We start from the raw sequence: 23305 nt of genomic DNA on the forward strand, positions 1-23305 counted from the left end.
CGGGCGTGAATAGGGTCTCGCGTGTAAATGTCTTATAAAGTTTTCATGCCTAGTTTTGCTGTCCTGGGTTGACACAGAGTCTGAATCACCTGTGGAACGTACCCGCATACCATGGGCCGCGGTACGTGGATATGAGCCACATGTGACTACGGGAAAGGGCTTCGTGATGTACGCTACGTGACAGGCATATCATGTTATACAAGTCAGCAGGGGCGTAGCGAGGCGGGGATTCGGGGGGGGGGGGGCAGGTTGAAACCCCCCCTCCCGAAATTTTTCGATTTTGCATGTGCGTATATACATGCGCACATACAAACGCACGCACGAACATACAAAAGGATGGTTGAACCCCCCCCCCCCCCCGAAAAAAATTTCTGGCTACGCTTCTGCAAGTCAGGGCCTGTTAGTCATGTTCGTCATGCAGTCATACCCCTCCTGTACCAATAGACCGATCTCACCGCGAGTTTCACTACGCCACCGCTGCCGCAGTGCATGCCGGTACTTGTAGTACTCGGTACGTTCAGCTGCCTACAGCTGGTGCATTGGCGAGCTGCATTAACGAGCTTTAGCGGCCTTATTTGGAGGAATTACGATAGTTGGGTTGACGTGCTGTGTACTGGAATGCTACAACAGGAGCCTGAAGCAAAATGACTCGGATTTTGCGTGTTCTCAAAGGATTTCAAGCTCCGACAGGAATGTGTGCGACAGTCAACGAAGTCGGACAGAGAGGCAACTACCGCGCACTTTCTTGTTCAGCGTGTTTGTGAACTCCCTGTGCATGATGCATCGTGGTTTAGCAGTGCCCTATTGCGTCATAACAACCTTACTGCGGGAACGATGGACCGATCAGCGACAGCAAAAGTTCATATAACGCGAGCTGGATCCCCTTGCCGGGCCGATCGCCTCCAGCGGCGACAGGTTGGATACAACGTCCTTTCCGGGCTCAACAGATATCGCTTTAATATATAGGAAGACCTAAACCGACCTCTCACAGAATGCGATGACGACTGTCAAGCGTCTACCATGAACGAGACCTGTGATACAAGCCAAGATTATAACTGCATGCTGTGTACAGCTCGCGCCGTGGAGCGCACGGCGAAAACTCAGCCGTGCCGGTATCGCAGCCAACTCCGCCGCCGGGATTTCCCTGTTCCTTTCAATATGCGATATTATTGTGAACGCATCGTAAAGCGGGTAACAGCGGTAGCATAGCTGGACTTCTTTATGAGCGTAGGCTATTAACCGTACACCGCCGTTTCGAAGCGGTAGGCCTAGCGACGATACCGGCGCCGAGCCACCGGCTGAGGCCGCCGCCGCCAGCCGGAGCGAGCTACTGCTTGTCCGCCGCATTGCGTGTGCCGCCAAAATCTCTTACTGGCTCATCCATCCCTTATACAGCAGGAAATATTATGCCATTCACGAGATTTTCGTGATGTTAACCTTTGCCAAACGGCATGAGCGGCCAGTCACTGTTCAGCGGACGCGCCTCTAACCTGCTTCACAGCGACCGTTTTATCTTCATTCACGTTTAACTTATTACTGTGATTGAAGTCCTGCGTTGACAACACAGTCTACATGGAAAGTGTCGTTTCGACAAAAAAAAAAAGCGCAATAAGCTTCTTTTTTTTTTGGTCCCCTTCGGCTTTTTTCGCAGTTTGGGCAAGTTATTTTCCGGATACTGTAGCTTGTGTCGCTTGCGTGCTTGCTTTCACTGGAGAAGATATTTGCTCTCATGATGATGGGAACGTGATTTTTCTTTTTTTATTACTAATATTTATTCAGCAAAACGAGGCAAGCTCATCAACCCGACGAGACCACCTCGGCACACGTAAGCACTATCAACTGTTCTTTTTTTCTTTTAGCGCTAGGATGCAGTTAACCTGAAATAAAATAACATACGTTGGAGGTGCGGACACAGTTTTCCACCGCGTTCAATCGTCTTGCGTGTCGAGGATTGGTGCAAAACGCCAATATACGTGAAACACGCAGCAAGCAGCCGCACCAGCAGCGCTCCGAGAACTACAACTAAGATGGCGACAGTGCCACTGTCGGAAACTCGCGCATGCGCAGATGGTCTGGTGGGATCGGTCTATTTTGTTATACACTAAGTTAAGGAGACGGCTGCGGGAGCGCCCAGGCGTAGGCGGCTAGATAGATAGATAGATAGATAGATAGATAGATAGATAGATAGATAGATAGATAGATAGATAGATAGATAGATAGATAGATAGATAGATAGATAGATAGATAGATAGATAGATAGATAGATAGATAGATAGATAGATAGATAGATAGATAGATAGATAGATAGATAGATCGATCGCCACCTTTTCGGGCGTACTCTCCATTTTCCAGATAGCAGCCGTATATCGCACCTGTCTTTTTTTTTTCTTTTGTGGCGCACGTCATCGTTTCAAGATAACCAGGTGTAATGTATTTTAATATACGTTTAGTATCGAAATCCCATGAAAAATCGTCTAAATATTTTGAGTAAGCTAAAAAGGTGGCGCTGCTCGCGGTACTGTTTGGTCTGCTTGCTTGACACGTCATTATTATGGGTTCAGCGCTACGGCGTGCTTCATAATTATGTGGGTACGGCACGTGAAATCCCGGTAATAATCAGTGAATCAGTTTTGCCTAGCTGTATTCCAGAGATATGCAAAGTCGGGCTCATAGTTAACATTTACAGCGAGAAAACAAGAACTAGGTGGTTAAGAGCTAAACTATGAAACTCGGAATGCGTCATTGATGAATGGTGCTGCGAAAGTCGAAGCTGACAACACAGGCAAAAAAACACTGGAAAAAAAATGCAGCAATGCCTTTCGTCACGTTTTGCGTGGCCGAGGCGGAGCGTCGCATGAAAAGTGCACGACTCGTAACGTGCTCGAAAGGGAATGCGCGCAGAAGCGTGATAACGGCGAAGAACAATCAGCCAGCCTCGTGGAGTCTATTTCGGCAAAGCGATGTCAAAGAAGGGCAGCGCGGAAAGCGCAACGCTGCTCCCGGAAATGGCCTCGCACGGAAACCATGCGACCGATGACAGCGTGCGGAAAGCGTGCACCTGTTGAGTGGGAAAAGGAGTAAACTAGAATGCGGCTTCGGGCGAAGGCCGTTTTGACGTGGAGAGCGTGACTATCCCATCCTTTGTGAGAACGACACACGGGACTTTTTTTTTTTTCTTGGAGAGTGCCAGTGTACGCCAGCAGCTTCACGGCATGTTGTTGCTGGATGAGCTGGCGATGCGACAAGGGTCGACATTTCCGCAAAGCCCGTAACCGCGAGAGCAACCCGCTACTTGACGGTAAGGAACCTCTGATATACCGGCAAGCATTACTTTGTCGGAATTGAACGTGACTTGCATTGTGAGCTGTTTGTCTTTCAGCGTTACATTATGGAGACGAACGCGTATCGGCGATGCTGCATTATGATCACTAAGGTGGTTTTGGCAGGCAGTCGCCTCTAGCAATGCCACCACCACATGCACCCCGTCGCGTTTGAATCACTGTGCCTCGTCTGTGTTTACTAAAGTGTGCTTGCAAGTCCAGTTGACATGACAAACACAGAGTTTTTTTTTTAACTTCGACCAACTTTTAGAGTAACACTCTGCATTCATTACACGTAGGAAGCTTTATTTCTGTTTCTACAGAGTACATATCGAGCAACGGAGGGTTTACGGGCAAAGGCGGCACACCACCAAAGGCAGCCCTTTTCATCAGAAAAAAAGGCATGACAAAATGACATTCTGCAGCGGTAACTCCCGCTTCATTCTGCACTATTACATTGTTAACTTCACAGTATACATAATTGCAATCCGAGTCATTCAGCAACCTGTACATATTGCCACATCAGTAATAATGAGAAGTTGTCTTTACCCTGCAAATGGCAGCCAAGATATAGCTGTGATTCATTAGCAGTTACCGCATGTTGTGGAGAACAGTGCTGAAATATGGCTGATTGGGAGGACCAAATGCATATGTGATATGACGGCTCGTAGGCGAGGACCACGCAACTTGTTGCTAATACCCAAAGTACTGAAGATGCCAAATCGCGAGTGATTTGCTAGAAATGTTGCAACATTATGCTTCAGAAATGAATTGGTAGATACTGTGATAACAAATGGCGCTTATGACATGTTTGCGAAATACTGCGCTGTCAGTACTGATACCCACATCCCCAAGGAAGCACTTTTACGAGCGGGTGCTGCCTCTGTAATGTCCCTTTTGGAAAGTCTTTTGTATTATGAAACTTGGCAGGCAGCCTGAGTCGTCTCTTTTTCATTGCCTTATCCAAACACCAGAACCAATTTTCTAGGACAAAGTATGCTCATGAATCATGACCACACTGTGAGATTGGTGTACCTAAGTCTTCGCCTGTGCTTCAATGAGTAATATTACATTACGAAGCATCGGTGGCAGCACGTGGAAGTAGTAAGACACGTTAAAAACAGCATGGGCGGGTGAATTGATGGGAAAGTCGAAGGAGCATACGAGAACACGACCTGCACGATTGAAGCTACTGACAACGAAAAAATTCACTTCTTCCTCATGGCATTTGTAGATGTTGTAGGCGTGACTTGTAGGGGCGTTACGTGGGTGGCCCGACAAGAGAACAAACAAAACAAAAAAAAGCAGGTACAGCTTCGTGGAGATCACAATTTTAAGGAGGCAACATCATAGAGGCAAGATGAGGTTTGCAATTAATAGCACGATGAACACAGCGAGTGTTGCCGCGACGCGCGTCTGACTTGTAGCGTCCTCGAGCTGCACGTCACTCCTCAAGAACCACGTGACAGCTAGCTGGGTGTCCTCTGAAGACAATTAGAATAGCGGCTGCACTTCAGTGGAAGGCAACAAACCGCATAGGGTGATCGCAAGGACTTCAGAGCCCTCAAATTCAGTGTCCTACTTAACACTGTCTTTCGTTTTAAAACTTACGTTGAACCACAATTCTTATTTTAAATGTTAGAGACATCTACAAAAAATACAATTAATTAAGGAGCCCTGTGTCTACTAGGCATAATATCCAGCTGTAACAACCAGGTGCACGAAAATCGGCGGCGCGTGCTTTTCAATTCGATATAGAATGAAGTCGGTTGAACGGTCGCCTAGTTCAGCGAAGCTGCGTAGGCCAAATAGCCACGCAATCACCCTGGAAAAGTGCGGCGATACCACTGCACGGTAGAAACTGGGAAAAGGTTGAGTACTGCTCAATATGGTCATTTTATCACGAATGGGAGCGGCCCGCTGCGCGCTAATCGCGCGTACCGAAGGACTAAAATAACGTTGTTTATCCATCCATCCATCACGGATGGCGCCAATAGTCGCCCTAGATTACACGCGCTGGGAACATCAAAGGCAGCATTTGACTGTATCATTGCCAAACCGAGCGTTATGAAACAATACGTATTCTTCCTGTCTCAACTTGAGCGCGTTTTGGTTAGATATTCGGGGTGCAACTTACTTTCGTTCAAAGGAAATTCGCATTACCCATCTCCGAGAACTTTCCACGACGTATTCCCTTGCTCTGCACTGTTCAGGAGGCTGTTTTGACCGGCCAGGGCAGGCACCGGAACCTTAGGAAGAATATGCAGAGGCTGGATGCAGATACTCAAGGGAAACGTAACAGCAGTTTAATTACATGCATTACATGACGAACGTTCCGTGTCGAGGCTGAGCTCGATCGCTTATTATAAAGGGTCTACTCTCTCCAGATCATGAGATGGGGACATTGCTCGAAGTCCTTGCTGCGTTGAGCTCGTAAATATCACTTTAAAGCTTCTACATATTATTGAAGGGAGTAAAAGTGCTGTAGTTGGTTTATTCGCATGCAGCATTGAAGTGCTGGAGAATAATTTTGTGGACCTCTTTAACGTGAGTCAAATGCGAGGTCCGTATCCCGGCACGCCCACGATTTTGTCCCTATAAAAGAGGTTCGGCTCTCTGTTACTCTATGCTTTGTCCCTATGTAGCTGGAACTATTTTTGTTGAGCGATATTACAACGCAGTCGGTAAAGAGGTAGCTGCATGGGCGGGTGTGACGAAGAGAGAACATGATGAGAAACACATGCACTCCACGGATACGAACGGTCTCAAAAGCAGGCAGCTATCGAGTAAAGAAAGCCGCGAACTTCCTTCATCTCGCGTTATATGCCGAAACGCGACGACATATCGCGCAAGTTCTCCATCGCATCTAAATATAGAACACCCGCGACACGCATTCCGCATAATGTTGAGTGCGTCGCCTTATGTTCGCAGTCGTGTTGTTATACATACAGCGTTAAAATGCAGGCTGTGCTCTCACTTACGCTGGGCCCCATTCGGTAGCCACAGTTCCTTTTTCTGAAGCCCGAATATACGTTTGCTTACATCCCTGATGCGCAAAAAAGTCACTGTTTTTCCGCAAGGGCGAAGCAATGAATGCAATAGCAACAAATTTGAACGTCATTCGAAGAAACGCTAGCAGCTCACTCCTTTAGCAATAGCCGACCACTGCAGCGAGCGAAGTCACTTTTGTGCGGTCTGTGGCTTAAAGCAAACCTTGCGATGACAGCACAACGTGTAAAAAGCTCCTCCCTCGAGAGCACGGGCGACCACAGCCTGTAGACCGAAGTACGGAGCCGGGAGCGCACGGCCCCACTCCGGCGAAAGCCGGGAGAGGCGCGCGAAAATGTTCCGGCCAAACTGAGAAGGCGATCGAAATAGCAGCCTGGAGTGAAGTGTTGCTTGAAATGTTCGTGAAAAAGCGCATGAAGTTGGCGGCGTAGAGAAAACAGAAATAGCAAGAAAATAATGGTTGCTATGGTTCGCGCAAAGATTGCTGCGTAAACCTGTGCAATTGTTGAGCACCTTCGTGAAGCTGATCGTTTGACCGAGTGCCGGTCAAACGATGAACATGGGAATAAACGCGAATAAAATCGGTGCGTACATAACAGTTTCGGCAAACTTGTTGGGTGATGTCCTAAGGAAGACTTCAAACGAATGCTTGCTGGACATTGCAGTAGTCGTGATGAGAAGCACATTGCTCCATATAGAACAAAAGAAGGGGAATTAGCGGCTCGTTTTTTTTGTTAGACACAACATTAATGAGAACCAACAGACAATCAATTGTTCCGAAAGGAAGAGTGTTGTGTTAGTAGGTTGTGCTTGTTAGCGCATTAAAATTTATCAGATTGTAAGAACGGAGCACAGTGGCAAATAGGGTGGATGTGAAATGTGCTTACGAAAGCGTGGGTGACGTTTGCAGTTCCGCGACACATTTTATTAAGTTTCAAAACTCTGGGAAAGACAACGTGACAACATCAGAAGAAGCCTGTGGCCATTCTACGAGTAGAAGTTCTTTATTACATCAAAATTGCCTACACTTTGGCCTCAATCGCATCGTGGTTTTGGCACGTAGAATCCTAGATATTATTATTGTTTATTATTACTATTATTACTGCTATTATTATTAGTGAGTAGAGCGATCGCTCTAATAGCATGGAAAACTGGGCTAGTTGGTTGATCTTCGTGGTGCAAGCAGCGCAAGAACATGGCAACACGGAGTGAAGGACGACGCAGGACATGCGCTGAACGAACACTTTGTTAGTTCTTATTTTAAATTTATCAAAATGGAAGAAAGAAAATCTGTCGATATAAAAGAGGAGACGGCTGTACTCGTAATATAATGCAGAGACACTTGAGTGAAAGCTGTTATAAAGTAATCTAGTTAATATTTATTGTTTGATGAAGTGACATAAAACGATATGCTAATGCTGAGAGTGACGTGGGCAGGAGCGAAAGATATGCCGTTGCCAGCCAAATAAATTTAATAAAGCATTGCTGTCTTCTTTCGCGCTCGATTTTTGGTTTCGAAAAGTATTACGGAGATCAGAGCGGGCCGAAACACAATTCCAGAAATGAGAAACAGTGTGAAGGTGTCGTACTCGTGGCTCTTGTTAAGTCGTCAGACAACCGGTCATAACTTAAAGGTTCTGCTGTGCAGTTGCCGGCCAAAAAGGGGACGACTTCCAGTGCCCGGACCAGTTCGGCTTCTACCCGCACCACAAGAGCTGCGACAAGTATTATGCTTGCAGCAACGGCACTGCGTCTCTCAAGACCTGCGGCAATGGACTAGTCTTCGACGATGTCGACCCACTCAGGGAGAACTGTGCCTACCCATTCTCAGTCAACTGCGGCGACCGAACGGATCTCGGTAACTGTTTTGTCTCATTGTAAAACAACCTTCTTCTGACTTCTGTGCTGAACATGATAGGCACCGAAAAGACGCCGCAAGCAACTTACCGCATGAGAAATTAACGTCCGTTCAAGCAATCGGTTCTCTTCGTAATGGTGTCTCTTCTGCATCCATCATCTCAGCTTTTTGTTTATGGCAACTGGCCCCCTAACGACGAACAGCAGGGGTCGTGCACCGGCTAAACGCTGTAACGTTAACATTGCAGCATAACGTTGTTTTTTTCTTTTTTCACTAAAGTGCACTCAACTAACAGTGCTTATCTGCCCGACAACGCTGAAATGAAATGAGCACTCTTTTCTCCATTATATCTGTGAACAGTATACATCATGCAGTTGTAGCGCTCATTACGGTGCGAAAAATTCATTCCGAAACGTTCGCTTTTCAGCCGTATGCCTCGCGCGCCTTACTGTCATTGTAATTTCGCTCTTTCTTGAAGGAGCCCATGCGATAAACATCGCCCCCTTCAACATATTGGCCTGCCTATTTTTTCTGTCCAAGTTGTTACTGCAGCTTTTCAATGCGTTTAACTAAATTGTCAAATAGGACAAAAGAAAATGAGAATAAAGTACGTATGTAGATGTTTTTCCGTCGTTGAGACCGTGCCCAGTCGAAACGCTTGGCAAAAGTCTTCATGCGTAAAAGACTTTTCTGCGCAACATTTTCTCACCGAGTGAACGTCTGTTCATAGTTGTAGTAGAAACCAAAATATAGCAGCTACCCGTTTCCTATGCTCGCAATGTAGGAAACCAGGGCCCAATCCAACTCTTCAGCGTCCCCATGTCTGTGTAAGCGCATACGAAGTATACAAAAGGCTGAATAACCTATTTCGAAAACATCGCCCAATATCTAATTATGATGCAAAAAAGCGTGAAGCCGTTTTTTGCTAAGTAGCGAACAGTCCATAATGAACTGCGAGCTCTCTGTCTGTTAATTAATCGATACACCGATGAAAAAGCATACAGTATATTAAGCATAATTTCAACGCCGAAAGAACATCGTTGCTTCGCATGTCGAAACTTCAGTTTCCTGACTCGCGTAGTCCTCGACAAAGTTGTGTGCATGCAGTCAGCGATTTATACTTGAAAACCTGGCAACGGTCTTTGACACACCTGTTCGCACTGATGACGTAGTTGAAGCAGTTATTTTCGACATGATACGACACGCATAGCAGGAAGAAATTTTAAGAAGCCAGTCTATTAGGCTTCTCGGCCACTTCGTGGCGTCTGAGAAAACGCCTTTCGATCAATTTGCAAAATGTCGGTTTGGTAATCTGCCATCTCGTTATGTATCACATGCAGCTCCGGCACTGTTCACACCTTAGGAATAGAATATGTTAGCCCAGTGCTGTGTATATCATTAGACGAGCCGGTCGGCCAATGTCAAAAAGCACTTACGAAGAAGGCTTCTGTCGATTCTGCCACTGATTCATTGTAGTTTCATATGGTATGCAACTTTTTTCGATAGTTACTTGCAATACACATTTAAGCAAACCCGAAACACAGCGATATTGAACGTTGGTCTTACGCTCTATCTGTCTACTTTTATGGTTGCTTGTGTTTGGTCAACACTCCGCATGTTGAACACTTCCTGCTGATCTTTCTCTGCCTAATACCAATATTTTGTAGACAGGGTATGTTATGCAAAGTAAACGCCTGCTCAGTTTCCGAATAAACTGCGCTGTGGTGCAGCTCTTTTTCGCAAATTGCCTTGATCCGTACCTGGCTTGCATGACCTTTGCCATGCAAGCCTGTGGTGATTTGATGCAATCCAGTATTTTTGTTTTGACTCGCGCAAAGCAAACAGGCCACCTGAGATCTTTTCCTCGTGCCTGCAGAGCCGCCGATTAGCACGCCCAACTGCCCGCGCCTGTACGGCATCTTCCCGGACAACCACAACTGCCGCGTGTTCTTCTCCTGCTGGAACGGCGAGAGCTCGCGCTACGAGTGCCCGCCGGGGCTGGCCTACGACAACGACCAGCGCGTGTGCGTGTGGGCCGACCTGGTGGACCGCTGCGACCAGCGCGAGGTTGCCGAAGGTTTCGTGTGCCCTGACCCCGCCGAGGTGGACCAGCCAGGAGTCTTCACCCGCCACGCGCACCCGACCGACTGCCGCAAGTTCTACGTGTGCATCGAGGGGCAGGCCAGGCCGTACGGCTGCAGCCTGGGCACCGTCTTCAACGTCGACTCGCTTCAGTGCGACGACCCCGAGAACGTCCAGGGATGGTGAGTGAACACTGCCCCCCTTCTTGCTTAACAGAGGCGAACGAATAATTCCCGAATCTCGCCTAGTACAGGGCTTCCTGAAAATTAATACAGTTCGAGAACTGCTTCCACACTGCAGACGTCTCAGCAGATACTCTCGCGTACTTTATGTACTGTCGGCCACAAAAGTTTGCGGAATCTGCAACGCATGGCAGAGCGACGGAAAACTGGATTGCTGCGCCACCTACCATCACGCGACGTGGTGTTGATGCTATCGACCGTGGCCTCCGCAATAAGCTCCGTCAACGCATTGTTGCCAGGACTAATCGCAGAGGCCACGGCCGATAGCCTTAACACCACGTGGCATGACGGTAGGTGGCGCAGAAATCCTGTTTTCCGTCGCTCCGCCACGCGCTGCAGATCCCGCAAACTTTGGTGGCCGACAGCACATTTAAACAAACACCACGGAGTGCTATGGAAAATTCGGGTTGTCCTTGTACCCCTAGTCACCGATTAAACAGGGGAAATTCTGCTGCTTTTATTCGGCGAATATATTTCGGCTGTTAGACTACTGCTGGTTGCGTGTAGCGTAGGTCTCCAGTTGACAAGTAAACATCCATAGGAGTTAATAATTTCTTAAGCCATCATACATTGTAGCGAAAAAGGGTAATATTACTGCTAAAACGTTTTTACGGTTTATTTCTTCATTATTGGTTGTCAGAGGAGGAAACTAGTAGAGTTATATTTTAACAAGACTGTTTGTTGGCCTAGTTGGTACTTGCTGCGATAGATTATGCTCATAAAATCTTCCATAACCTGAAAAAGGTAGCAAGCCGGTATGGGGTACCCGTTGCCTTTTCCGCGCCCGTTAAACTGGCTCAGTTGTATCCGAGAACTGCTCGGGAGGAAGCGAGCCGACAGGGATGCGGCAAGGACCATGGCACGACGTACGGGAAGTGTGCCAAATGTGTGGTGTATGAAATTCCCCTTTCTTGTGGCAACTCCTACATCGGGCAGACCGGGCGCTGTATTAATGAACGAGCCAGGGAGCATGAACTAAATTCAATGAAGGACAGCTTGGCATATTTCCTATGCATTGCAAAACCTGCAAGTGTGAATCACGTTTTAAAGAGATCAAGATTATAGGCAGAAGCAAGTATCAAACTGCGCGTGAGTTGATGGAAGCCTATTATATGAAAAAGAAAGGAGAAAGGAGTGATACGTCGGTGACGTTGTACGGATGAGAAAAGTGATTGTTCGATAGCTGGATAGCATAAGGCTGTGTTGAGACTACGCATGTATGTATGTTGTTTATTTATTTCTGGGTTTGCGCTCAGTCTAATTCAGTTGGAAGTGCCGCCCGTCCTGTCATTGTGTGTTTCTTTGCTCTGTGTATGTGCTCTTTCGATGCTAAAAAATAAGCTAGTAGAGTTACTCGTCGACTTCAGACCTTAAACTACAAAACAAAAAATATCCTATCCAGCATTTACGTATTTTCAATCGCGGTCCTTCGTACACCGCTACAGAGCTTCTTTCATACTTTTCTCCTCCACTGTTTTCCACATGTTTGTTTTAAAAAGAATTTACGCAGTACTTGAAAACTGACGTAGTGAGGTTGTTAAAAAATCCGGCAGATCCCACGCATTGTGGGGATCACATGCATGCGAATCAGTAAGCTTACATAGGTAAGCTGCTTACTTATTTATGACCTCGGGCACGTGCGCTGCTTATTGAGAGTTTTCACTCATCACGAAGCGTACGATTTGAGTGAGTGAAAACTGGGGCAAATCTCTATCTTGCTGAATTAGCAAACGACTGCTTTATGCGTGCAGATCATATCTGGGAACGACCTGCTTCAATTTCGACCCGGCGTGTGGGTTTAAAGAACTATGTCAAAGAAGGTCAGGATGCTCCGCGTGTGCGAGAGTGGCTGGAGCGTGGCCTTGTCGACGCAGCCCATCGTTTGCGCAATGGGCGCGCTTCAGGGAGCCAGCAGCGAGCACGAGGAGAAAGCCGGGCTCAGCGGCACGCATGGTCGGGCGTTCGGCGTGCAACATGGCGAATACATTGCTTCGGCGCGCTCCAGGAAAAGGGCATTCCCTCGCTCCGCCGTGTTGGTCTCACGCCAGCGGCCGCTACCTCGGGCGGCTTAGGTGGGCCGAATCCGTTACGCAGTTACGTCATGCGATATCAGAAGCAGTTGTCTGACGGGTTGTTCTCCGTCTGGCTTCTGTTTATTTATAGGCTCACTTTTCTCGTCAACGCCTTATCGTACGCAAGGAGTGGACGTGGTGACTTGGAAGGTCGTGTAAAGGCGCCCGGTTAGGTCTTCGTAGGTTATGCCGTTCAGATCGCAACGCTTGAGATGCCTACAAAACAGTGCGCTTGGTTGTAGCTGACCGATATTCATATGCGCTAGTTAGGCACTAGTAAACGATTCGTTGCTTCTACCCAATAGAATATGATTGTTGTGGTTTTACGTGCCAAAGCCGTGATATGAACGCCGCAGTGGAGTGCTCCAGAAATGTTCGACCACTTGGGGTTCTTTAACGTGCACCTACAGCTAAGTACATGGACCTCTAGCATTTCACCTCCATTGAAATGTGGTCGCCGCGGCCGGGATTAGAGATAGCGTCCCATGTCTTGTTATCGACGTGTCCGATCATGTCGGCGAGCGTTTTATTTAGACCCTCGGTGAGGCCATTAGTCTGCGGGTGGCAGCAGAATGAGGGTTTACTTTTTTCTGCCCTAACATGACCTTAAAGTTTCTATTACGGCGATACACGAACCTTGGTACTTAGGGAAACGCTCTTCTAAGGCGCTCGCTGCTTGCTAATATTGTATAATACTTGCGGAGGATATTATTAATGTTTGGGAGCGTATTTGAGCATTTAGTTTTAATACCATGAGGACAAAGGGAATGCTGAATAGGCTGGTAAAGCTGAAAGAGTTCACGATTGCAAACCATATATTGGAGGAATATGCGTGCCTAGGACAGCTACTAGCTGGAGGACCTAATCACGAAAAAGAATTTCACCGAAGAAGGGAACGGGCTGGAGAGGATTCGGAAGGCACTCCCAAAGAATTTCAGGAGATCTGCCACCGTCAATAAAGAGAAAAGTATACAACCACTGCACACTGCCAGTTCTAACATATAGGGCTGAGAGATGGAGGGTAACAAAGCAGCTAGAGAAAAAAATGTGGACCACACAGCGTGCAATAAAACGTAAAATGATAGGAGTAACATTAAGAGATCGGAGAAGGGCAGAACGGGTCTGGAAACAAACAGGGGCTGCAGACATCCGAGCCAGGCACGTAGGCAAGGAGGGAAGGCAAGGGGGGCCCCGGCCCCCCCCCCCCCCCCCCCAAATTTGTCCAGCCTTATATATTCCCGGGCAACTTTCTTTTTCTTTTTACAATGGAAAGACTTTCTTTCAAACAATTAGGCCTTGGCTACGTGCCTGATCCTAGCTGACACCAAGCGAAAGAAATGGACCTGGGCTCGCCTCGTGATGCGTAGCACAGACAACCGGTGGACAGTAAGAGGAATAGAATGGTTACCGAGGGATGGGAAACGCAGTCGAGGACGGCAGAGAGTTAGATGGAGTGACGAAATGAAGAAGTTCGCACATATCAAATGGAAAGGGGGGCTCGCACAGGATATGGCGCAGGATATCATAGGGAGAGGCCTTCATCCTACTGTTGACTAAAGCAGGCTGAGAATGATAATGACTAGCGGTTAGTTCGGCTTTGCTTTAGGGTTTACATGCTTCGTTTTAGACCTTATTTAGAGCGTCGTGCGGGCAATTTATTTCACTGGATATTTCCGTTAAGTTGCTTAAGTGGTGAACGTAGTCACCCTTGTCGCTACTTCTTATATACCTCGCCTGTCTGACAAATATCGCTTATTTGCAGTGTCGCGGGTGATGACTAGTGTTATCTAGGTATTGTTAGCTATCTGTTGGTTTTCTGTAGGTTGTCGTCTTTAACTTTCCTCTTTCAAAAGGTACTATCATGTATGGGAAGTTCATGTCGCTGGAAAAGTGCTACATTGTATTTTTAATACTAAGGAAACTTGTTAAAATGGTCAATGAATGTGTTTGATGCACCTTCGACATGCTCCCATATATTAAATATGCCATCTATTTAGTGGAGATAGGTTCAAGGCTTTAGCGGAGATGATTTCAAGAGCTCTGATTCAATCTCATAAAAAAATCACAGCATATCCACGGAGTGAATGATGATGAGTGGGCGAAGCTGCGGAGGTTCATCGGTAAACCGTGAATCTTCCGTGAATTCTGCCCAGTACATCATCACCGACGTGAGATCGGGCGCGTTTATACTAAAGGTTCGATGAGTTATGACGACTTGCAACGCACTTTAATTTTACATGTACGCTGTGAATTTTCATTGTTTAGAAAACCATTGCTTAGAAAACATCTGGCGTCTTTCGTTAAGCAGCTGGCGTCTTTTCGTTTTGCTTTAGAAACATCTGGCGTTCTTTCGTTTTGCTTTTACAAAACATCTGGCGTCTTTCGTTGGTTTATTTCATCAATCAACGGCGTTTTGAACAAAATTTTTATTGTTTAATCACGCACAGGAGAAATCTCACCAGGCACTACCTTGGAGGTAAACACTGGCTGCTACTGGGAATGGGAGACAGCAGAAGTCGGCTTTTAGCTAACACTTACACTTCTACTTCTACTAACGTTTCCTAGTGGAACGTGCCAATGGCTGCTAATGGGGAATGAGAGACAGAAGAATTCGGCTTTTAGTTAACGCGCACGCTGCAAATTTTTTTTATTGTTCAACAACGCACAGGAGAAATCTCCCACCGGCACCACCTTGCAGGTCAAAGCGTAAGACTGGTTACATACTACGCTACGAGGGACGAACGGGTGCCGCTATAAGGAGCTTCGCCCCTAAAATGTTGGCGTACACTGGTGCAAAAGGGCTTCCCATAATAATACCAAAAGTTTGTGCAACTATGAGAACCCCTTTTACAAATTTTGTAAAACTTTGTAAAAACGCGAAGATTCACGCGTAGCGTTACTCTATGCACGCCAAAGAACATTTCACAGCGCGACTGGCGTGCACTATTTGTGTTTGCGAAATATCAAATCAACTTTCACGCATACGAATATTCATTTGTGTGAGGAAGCGCGCCTTTCACAGCGCGCGGTGCCTTAAAAGGTTACTAAACAACATTTTCAATTAATCATCGAGTGACTTCAGCATCGGAGTTGACTGCCTCACGAGTCGATTTTTTTCGAATCCGTCAAGAATAAGCGGAGTTGCAGAGCATGCTTTATGCACTTTCTATCTTTCGTCCAGAGGAGCGCGTTGGTAGCTACACAGGAAGGGATGACACGGGAAAGAAGTCACCTTGAGGGCGCTTCATGAAAGGCGATCGCTAGAGTTGCTACTGCAAATTTTACCACACAATAGAGCGCAACGCCGGCACATGGCAACACCCCGTGGCAAGAAGCGCTACTGATCCAACACCGCTTCTGATATCAGGATGTCGGGATTTTTGTTCACTCATGTCAGAGAACTGGCGCCGGCAGCTCCGAAGCGAGTGGGGAGCGAGAGTCTGTACAACGAAATAGTGACAACTCCGCTTGTAAACTCTACTTGCCGTGCACGACTACTTCGGCTGAACAGCAGCGTTTGCTGTTCATCAAGCCCCAGGGTCTGTTCATCACACCTTTAAGCGGCAGCTTCACGCTCGGCGTCCATACGAGTAAGCATTTGAGCGCGTTGGTACATATAGATGATCAAAAATCAAACAGCGCAAGAAACGTAAGAACAAATATACAGAACCCATGCGCTCACTCTCAAGCAAAATTTTTATCATGGTAACAGTATAAAGAACATCGGAACATCACCCAGTGTTCACACTTCGCACATGACGCACCATTCTCTTGTACAGTCAACCACAAAAGTTTACGGACCGCGCGAGCGCGTGGACAAGAGCCTCTTCGCGGCATTTCAGCTACGTAGACGTTGTGCAACAGCAGCGCTACGGCCAAGACGCATTCATCCCTTAATCGATGGGCTGGCTATTTCCCCACTGGACACGAATATCTTTCACCTTTGAGTTTTTAACGCGACGTGCTCTTCGGCAGTCGTGGCCACGTGCTTCTGTCTCGGGAGCAGGCTCTCAGCATAAGTGTTATCAGCCGCAATCTTTCTCACAAAGTGATATCTACCCAACGGCACACCGCTAGAAACACGGCGTGGTAGCTTTGGTTCTGCTATGAAAGTAAAGTGTGACGCTCCTACGGCAGATTAGCGTTTTGCGTGAACTAAGAATGTTCTGCGTGGTAGCAGCAAATTGATATACCAGTGACTAACACGAATAACCGTTTCCGGCCGAGCGTTGCGGTCGACGGTAGATGGCGCACCGCTAGGTGGCGCGGACAGGCAGTTTGGCATGCGCTCGCACGGTCGGTAAACTTTTGTGGTTGACTGTACATACAGCCCATGCGTTTGCCACTTGAGAAGAAAGTGTATCTCCTTTTCTGTCACACCGATCTATGGATGGCTGATGCAGTTGTCTTGTTCTTTGTGATTGTGGTATGCCCCAGTGATCAAGCGAGTTACAGTATCTTTAGGTTTCGCGGGGACGCGAGTGTTATTATATTGTGGGACACACCTGCATGCGCGCCCGTGTAGCCCTACGGGAGTCATCTCGTTACAAAATGCAAAGCATTTCTTAGCGAACCAATGGATCTTTGACCATATCTATCTATCTATCTATCTATCTATCTATCTATCTATCTATCTATCTATCTATCTATCTATCTATCTATCTATCTATCTATCTATCTATCTATCTATCTATCTATCTATCTATCTATCTATCTATCTATCTATCTATCTATCTATCTATCTATCTATCTATCTATCTATCTATCTATCTATCTAGCCGGCTACGCCTTGGCGCTCTCGTCGTCGTCTTAACTTGGTATGTACTAAAATTAGCATCGAAGGCCATGAGTGCATGACGACCATGATTCGCAGGTGATGACAAGAATAGCTTGACTTCCCGTCCCGTACGTCATAAAATACTTTCCACTGTGGCACATAACCTCATATTCCGTGGTACGCGGGCATGTGCCATACGTGACCGGTGGAAAGGATTTCATGACGTGCGGGACAGGGAAGTCACGTTATTCATGTCATGACGTACACGATTGGCAGGTCATGACATGAGGAGGAGGTGGAGAGGTTGAGAAGAGGAAAATACGCTATTTATGCAACTAGGGCTGCCGGAATAGCGTCTTTTCTTCTCCTCAGCCCCTCCGCCTCATGACCTGCGAATCGTGTTCGTCATCGACTCACGTCCTCCTATGCTAACCCCCGCATACTATAGCCGCTATGCTGTACTCACATACCGTGACCCGTGTTATACGGGTGGTCGCTATTCAGTAGATGCTCATGCTACAGAAGCCGAACTTACGTTTCAAATAAGCCATGATGCAGATTTGCTGGATTGGTTTTGTACTCTTGGCCGAGTTTGCAATGCCGGAAGTGATCCTAAATAACCAGAATTTAAAAAAAAACAGAGAGAGAGAATGCTCGCTACATGGAACGGTTACAGTGTTACAGTTGCGATGGTGTGTACTTGTTGCCTTTCATTGATGATAGGAGCAAAGCATCCATATGTGCTATGTAATTCATGTTCAGTTTTAAACAAATTACATTTGTGTAAGATTTGATGGTGTGCGCTGAAATGTCATTACACTAGATCTAATGGTCATGGCAGTCGTTAGTTGATATTGGGCATATACGTTATTGGCAGTATGCGTTCCGAAAAAAAAAACGCGAAGGAAAAGGTAAGTTCTTTTGTGGGAAACGAACTATCAGTATAGATTGTACAAGGCCATAATGGAGGTGAGTCAAAGCACCTCGTATAATCTAAATAAACGAAAAGTCCTCAAACCAGTTTGATGGGCAAAGCGCCTAGTACTTCGTCGTATGTTGTTTATAGTGGTTACACAAAAGAAAATCAGTGCCGCTACAAATATGTAGTAGGTGCCGTGGTTTTTCATATTTTATTTATTTACAATACCTCAGGCGCCCCATGAAGGTGTTTTCCAGGAGCGTGGGCTATTACAATTTGTTGAATGTATGAATGCTCGATCGCTGCTTTGGAGAATCAAAGAATCTGAGAATAGCAAGTTTAATTTCAGCTCTGGTCAAAGTACAATACACAAAGTGCCACTCTTATAAAATTTGGACAATGGAAGCTATTGTGAAAGCAGTTCAAATCATTATATTGCATTCTCTCACAGTGATATTAACTACTAGAAACAAAGGCATCTGCCGGACAAATTGTTCTGTCGCTTCGCGGAAACTATGCTACGTATTTGAATGCACAGTACTCGTTTCCTCCACTTGAGTGAACTCAATGCGCGCCCTGTCCTGGGAACTTCTGGGACGCTTATCGTTCCTAATGTATCACATGCGTTTGTGTTTCTACTTCGCAGTGAAAACTACTACGGAGACCTGGACGTGAAGACGCTGAAAAAGGCCCAGACGCACAAGAAGGGCGGTCGCCAATCAGCGCAGTCGGATGAGGCCTCATCTTCGTAGTTAACGCATCTCCATCCGCGGCTCAAAGCGGCCTCCACACAACAAGTCTCTGCTCCATGTACACCCACCCAGCTATCGTGCATTCTGCGCTAGAAGTTGTGGCTGCTGCTCCACTCTGCGGGATCCTAAATTCAATGGTCCTCGTTCACGCTCATATAAGGAGTCTCATTTCACCATGTCTTATCGATGGCGGTCTTCACACCGCAGCAAGGGACGAGAAACGGTTCGACGTGTGCCCAGGAGAGACTGCGTACATTTTCTCTTGACATGAGCGTTGTTGTAGGGAAGTGCTCATCTTGATGCGCTTTCTTGCAAGAAGTTGGTTTGTGAAAGTTTTCTTTTCCAATAAATTGAACATTAGTCATAGAGTTTCCCTGTGCACAGAAACTAGTGTGATTGTTTAGACTTAGTGCCCTGAGAATAGATCGTATTATTGTACTGTAGGGAGCACCTTTGTATTTCCTAAGTGCCTGCTATGGAGGAGCTTCAGCGACGCCTCCTTTCTCGGAGTGCAATCACAGGCGGCGTCCTATTCAAGTAAGAAACAATAATAATGTAAAACAAGTGCGCCGACAGGGCATCATGGTTACTAGGGGAAAATACTGAGCGCACATGGACGCTTGATTCCGGCTGTATCTCGCCTTATTTTCCTAAATAAAATATTATTTCTCTACACAGTGAAAGCTGCTGCTTTATTGTTTATACCTTAGTGTTCAGTTTTACGGATGCAGGATACTACCTCATGTGAGTGACTCTGGATGCCGTTCTTCACGGAGTACACGGCTCCGTCTGGAGGTGCCAAGCAGTAGCTCCTGCCATCCGGAGTGAACAAAGAGGGACACATGCTGTGGAGGCACCACGCAAAAATCTCGCTCAATCCGAGTGAACGAAGAGCAAAAAGTACTCTATAGCCATCACGTAATAGCTCTGGCCAGCCGGAACGAAAGTACAGCGAAAATACTGTGGAGGCGCGAGTGTATAACTCCACAAACCGGTGTGTAAAATTAGCGACAAGTACTCCAGAGGCGCCACGCAATAGCTACGGCCAACCGGAGTTAAAAAACTCTGAAACTTACTCTGCAAGCGCCACGCAATAACAACTCCGGCCAGCCAGAGTAAAAACTCTATACCCGAGGTACGGAGTATAAAAACCTCGGAATAGGAGGTCACTAGAGCACAAGCATTTACTCCCAACTGGGAGTTCTTTTCTAGTTACAGTGGACAGCCTGTAATCGCACGTGGAACGAAAGATAATATCAGGCGCTGCCGTCGCAGGGAGGTGAAGTCCCGCGACCTACATTGCCCGCTTCAGACTCTCTCGACGCATCTCTTTCTGCGCACATTGAAAATGCATGAGCTGTTTCAAGTGTACAAAGATTTGACAGGAGAGATGTACATTCGAAGGTTATTCACGAAATAATTGATGCGCGCATGTACAGTCAAACACGTGGCGAGGTGTAGCCATGCAGGGCCAAAACGGCTAACGATAAAGAAGTGTTTAAACATCACGAATTTAATTACTCAGAAAAGATATTTCTTTAACCGTGAGGCCTATAGACGTAACACCCGGGCGCAAGGTAGAATGCGGGTAAATATGGCCACCTTCAGTAATCTACATTGCCAGTATGTCCTCTGACTTTCAAAATCGACCGCACTACAAACAGTGGAGTGTACCCGCATTCTCTACAATGCGCAGACGGCTGTCAGCCACTGGCTTCAACCTTTAAAGACAACGAATGCTCCCTTAGTCAGATCGATGTAAACATTTCTGCAACTCAGCAGCATCTTCTGTACAACCTCATGAGCGCACATACCAAAGATGTTAGTATGGTATTCGTGTGTGCTAGCTTGTTCACCTTTCGTTCGCACTGGTCCTTAACCAGGGAGCACAGTGGAGATAGGTTACAAGGGGTTGTGAAAGGGACGTCCACCCTCTCTATTTGGCCGAAGTTCTTCAGATTGTTCATTACCCTGTCTACATACGGCATAATAGTAATATTTTTTATTACGGTGGCAATTATGCGGACAGTCGCGGCACGTTTTTTGCCGTCGTCATCGGCGTTGGCCCCGCCGTGAGCTTCCGTATAGAGTCTAAACCGGTAACATTGCTCCACACATCGTATGTTCCTTGTACGAGTAAAAGAGTGCGACGAACGGGGCTCAAGCGGAGAGGAAACGTGCCGGGCGACTGCATGGCTCCGGCAGAAACAACGCACAGTAAGTGCAAGTGCTTCATCTTCCAGGGATCAGCAGATGGCTCATATGTGCTGGTAACTATGCTGGGTTTGCGATGAAGTGACAAGACAACACGAAGGTCGCTTCGCTCGCTGCAGCGGCCGCGTTTCTATACGCCAACGTTTTGCTGAGTTATGTGAGGTAAAGAAGTTAACTGCTAGCCTTACTTAGTATAACAATCCAATATGTTCCTATCGCATTCATTGCTTCCCCGTTGCGGCTATATTGTGACTTTTTTTTTGGTGACCGCCCGTCATGGAAGCTTGCAGCGCTTGTGCTCTTGAACATCTTCGACAGCGTACCTTCCAAATCAATCAGAAAAATGTCTAGAAAACCCGAGCTGGTCACACGACTCACTTGCACGCTGATGCACTGCTCGATCTCTCGATCTTACGCATACAAGACTTTCCTAATGAGGAACTAACAGGACACAAAGCAAAAAGGGATATTCAAAACTTATAGTGCCACTTGTCGACAAGCCCGTAAGCTCGATCCGCCATGTTTTGTTGGGCGCGAAAACAAAACCATAGCATATCGGAGCCTTTCAGGGGCTAGCTGCTGGTTTTTTATCTTCGTTCTGCGATGACTTCCCAATGCTTCGTGCGTTGCTCAGACTATGAGGGAGCCGGGATAATGCTGGGAACAAGGTAACACTAATTTTAATCGAATGTATCAGTTACCTTAACGAAGAAAAAGAACGTACCGACGCGAACTTGCTTCGTCAATGAGATCGCCACTGCGCTTTTGTTCTGAAATGACCGGCGCGCGCTTCAACCTCAGTTCTCATTGCTCCGTGGTATTTAGTTGCTTGCTTGCAACGTAAGCTAGACTTGCAGAACATTCTTATGATATACGCATTTTAAAACAGACGGCCGACGTCGCATCTGCGCGAGAGAGCATGATTGATCACGATTATGTTGTCGGTGTTGCTGATCGACGAAAGCGATGACTTACATATATAAACGAGTGTAAGCAGTGCCACACACGCAGCTGCGCACGTCTACATTAAAAGAAGTGCCGCCACACGAGACGAGGTCGGCTCGAAGATCCCAACAGGCAACTCTATGCAAGCTTCGCAGAGCAGTGTGCGCCGAAGTACATAGGCCACATGCCGCGTCTGCCCTTCGCTTTACACCTCCTTACCCCTCCCCTTTTATTACAGCGAAAGCTGTTATGAGATCATTTCACCGGCTGTTTTTGGCGCCGTAGTTGTCCGCCGCCGCAGCCGCCGGTGTCCGTAACCAGTATCGCTCGAAATAAGAAAAAAAAACGAAATGAGAAAAAGTTCCAGGATGGAACGAGGTTCGAACCTGCGCCCTCTGTGTGGGAGCCCAGTATTCAACCTCTGGGCCATGCCGGTGCTTGAAACTGCTTTGCAAAAAGGTCCTATACAGGCTTCATGTCGGGAAGGAACCACATTAGCATATGTAATATAGCGTGGTAGAAGAGTAAAATAAGCACCAAGCGTCGCACAACGCGAATTCTGTAAACAGGCGTCACACAATGCGAATTGCGCAACGAGTAGGTTGTTGAATGCTTCCAACCCATTACAAAGGGCTCTGCCATAATTCTTCGTCGTCATCAGGGACAGCATCAACAAAGTGCGCATAATGCCTTACATGCGTTTAGCAGGTACCACGGCTCTCCGTAGAATGACGAAAAATGGCACACTGCCTGCTGCCCTACTTCTCAAAAACTACAATGATTTATAGCGTAGTGGGTTCCTCGCAAGTGCAATTGTATTGGTTGCCAAGGAAGCCCATAAGCGCATGATCCATTTCCTCGGGGTCTCAGTAAAATTACAATGATTTAGAGCGTAGTGGGTTCCTCGCAAGTGCACTTGTATTGGTTGCCAAGGAAGCCCATAAGCGCATGATCCATAGCCCATACGCGCATGATCCATTTCCTCGGGGTCTCAGTAGAAGTACAATGATTTATAGTGTAGTGGGTTCCTCGCAAGTGCACTTGTATTGGTTGCCAACGAAGCCCATAAGCGCATGATCCATAGCCCATAAGCGCATGATCCATTTCCTCGGGGT

The 23305-nt window shown here is 46.9% G+C and overlaps 1 protein-coding gene across 1 annotated transcript in view; it reads left to right on the forward strand.

The window, feature by feature from the left end:
- The window catches only part of LOC119390726 (protein obstructor-E), a 45311-nt gene extending 26038 nt beyond the window's left edge, over positions 1-19273 (forward strand). Inside the window, exons 2-4 of the mRNA XM_037658417.2 lie at positions 7978-8187; positions 10064-10451; positions 18926-19273. Coding sequence (XP_037514345.1) covers positions 7978-8187; positions 10064-10451; positions 18926-19031 — 704 coding nt within the window. The 3' untranslated portion in view covers positions 19032-19273. The remainder of the gene's footprint in view (positions 1-7977; positions 8188-10063; positions 10452-18925) is intronic.
- Positions 19274-23305: the final 4032 nt, after the last annotated feature.

The sequence above is a fragment of the Rhipicephalus sanguineus genome, chromosome 1, assembly GCF_013339695.2.
Source record: "Rhipicephalus sanguineus isolate Rsan-2018 chromosome 1, BIME_Rsan_1.4, whole genome shotgun sequence".
NCBI classification, from domain to species: domain Eukaryota; kingdom Metazoa; phylum Arthropoda; class Arachnida; order Ixodida; family Ixodidae; genus Rhipicephalus; species Rhipicephalus sanguineus.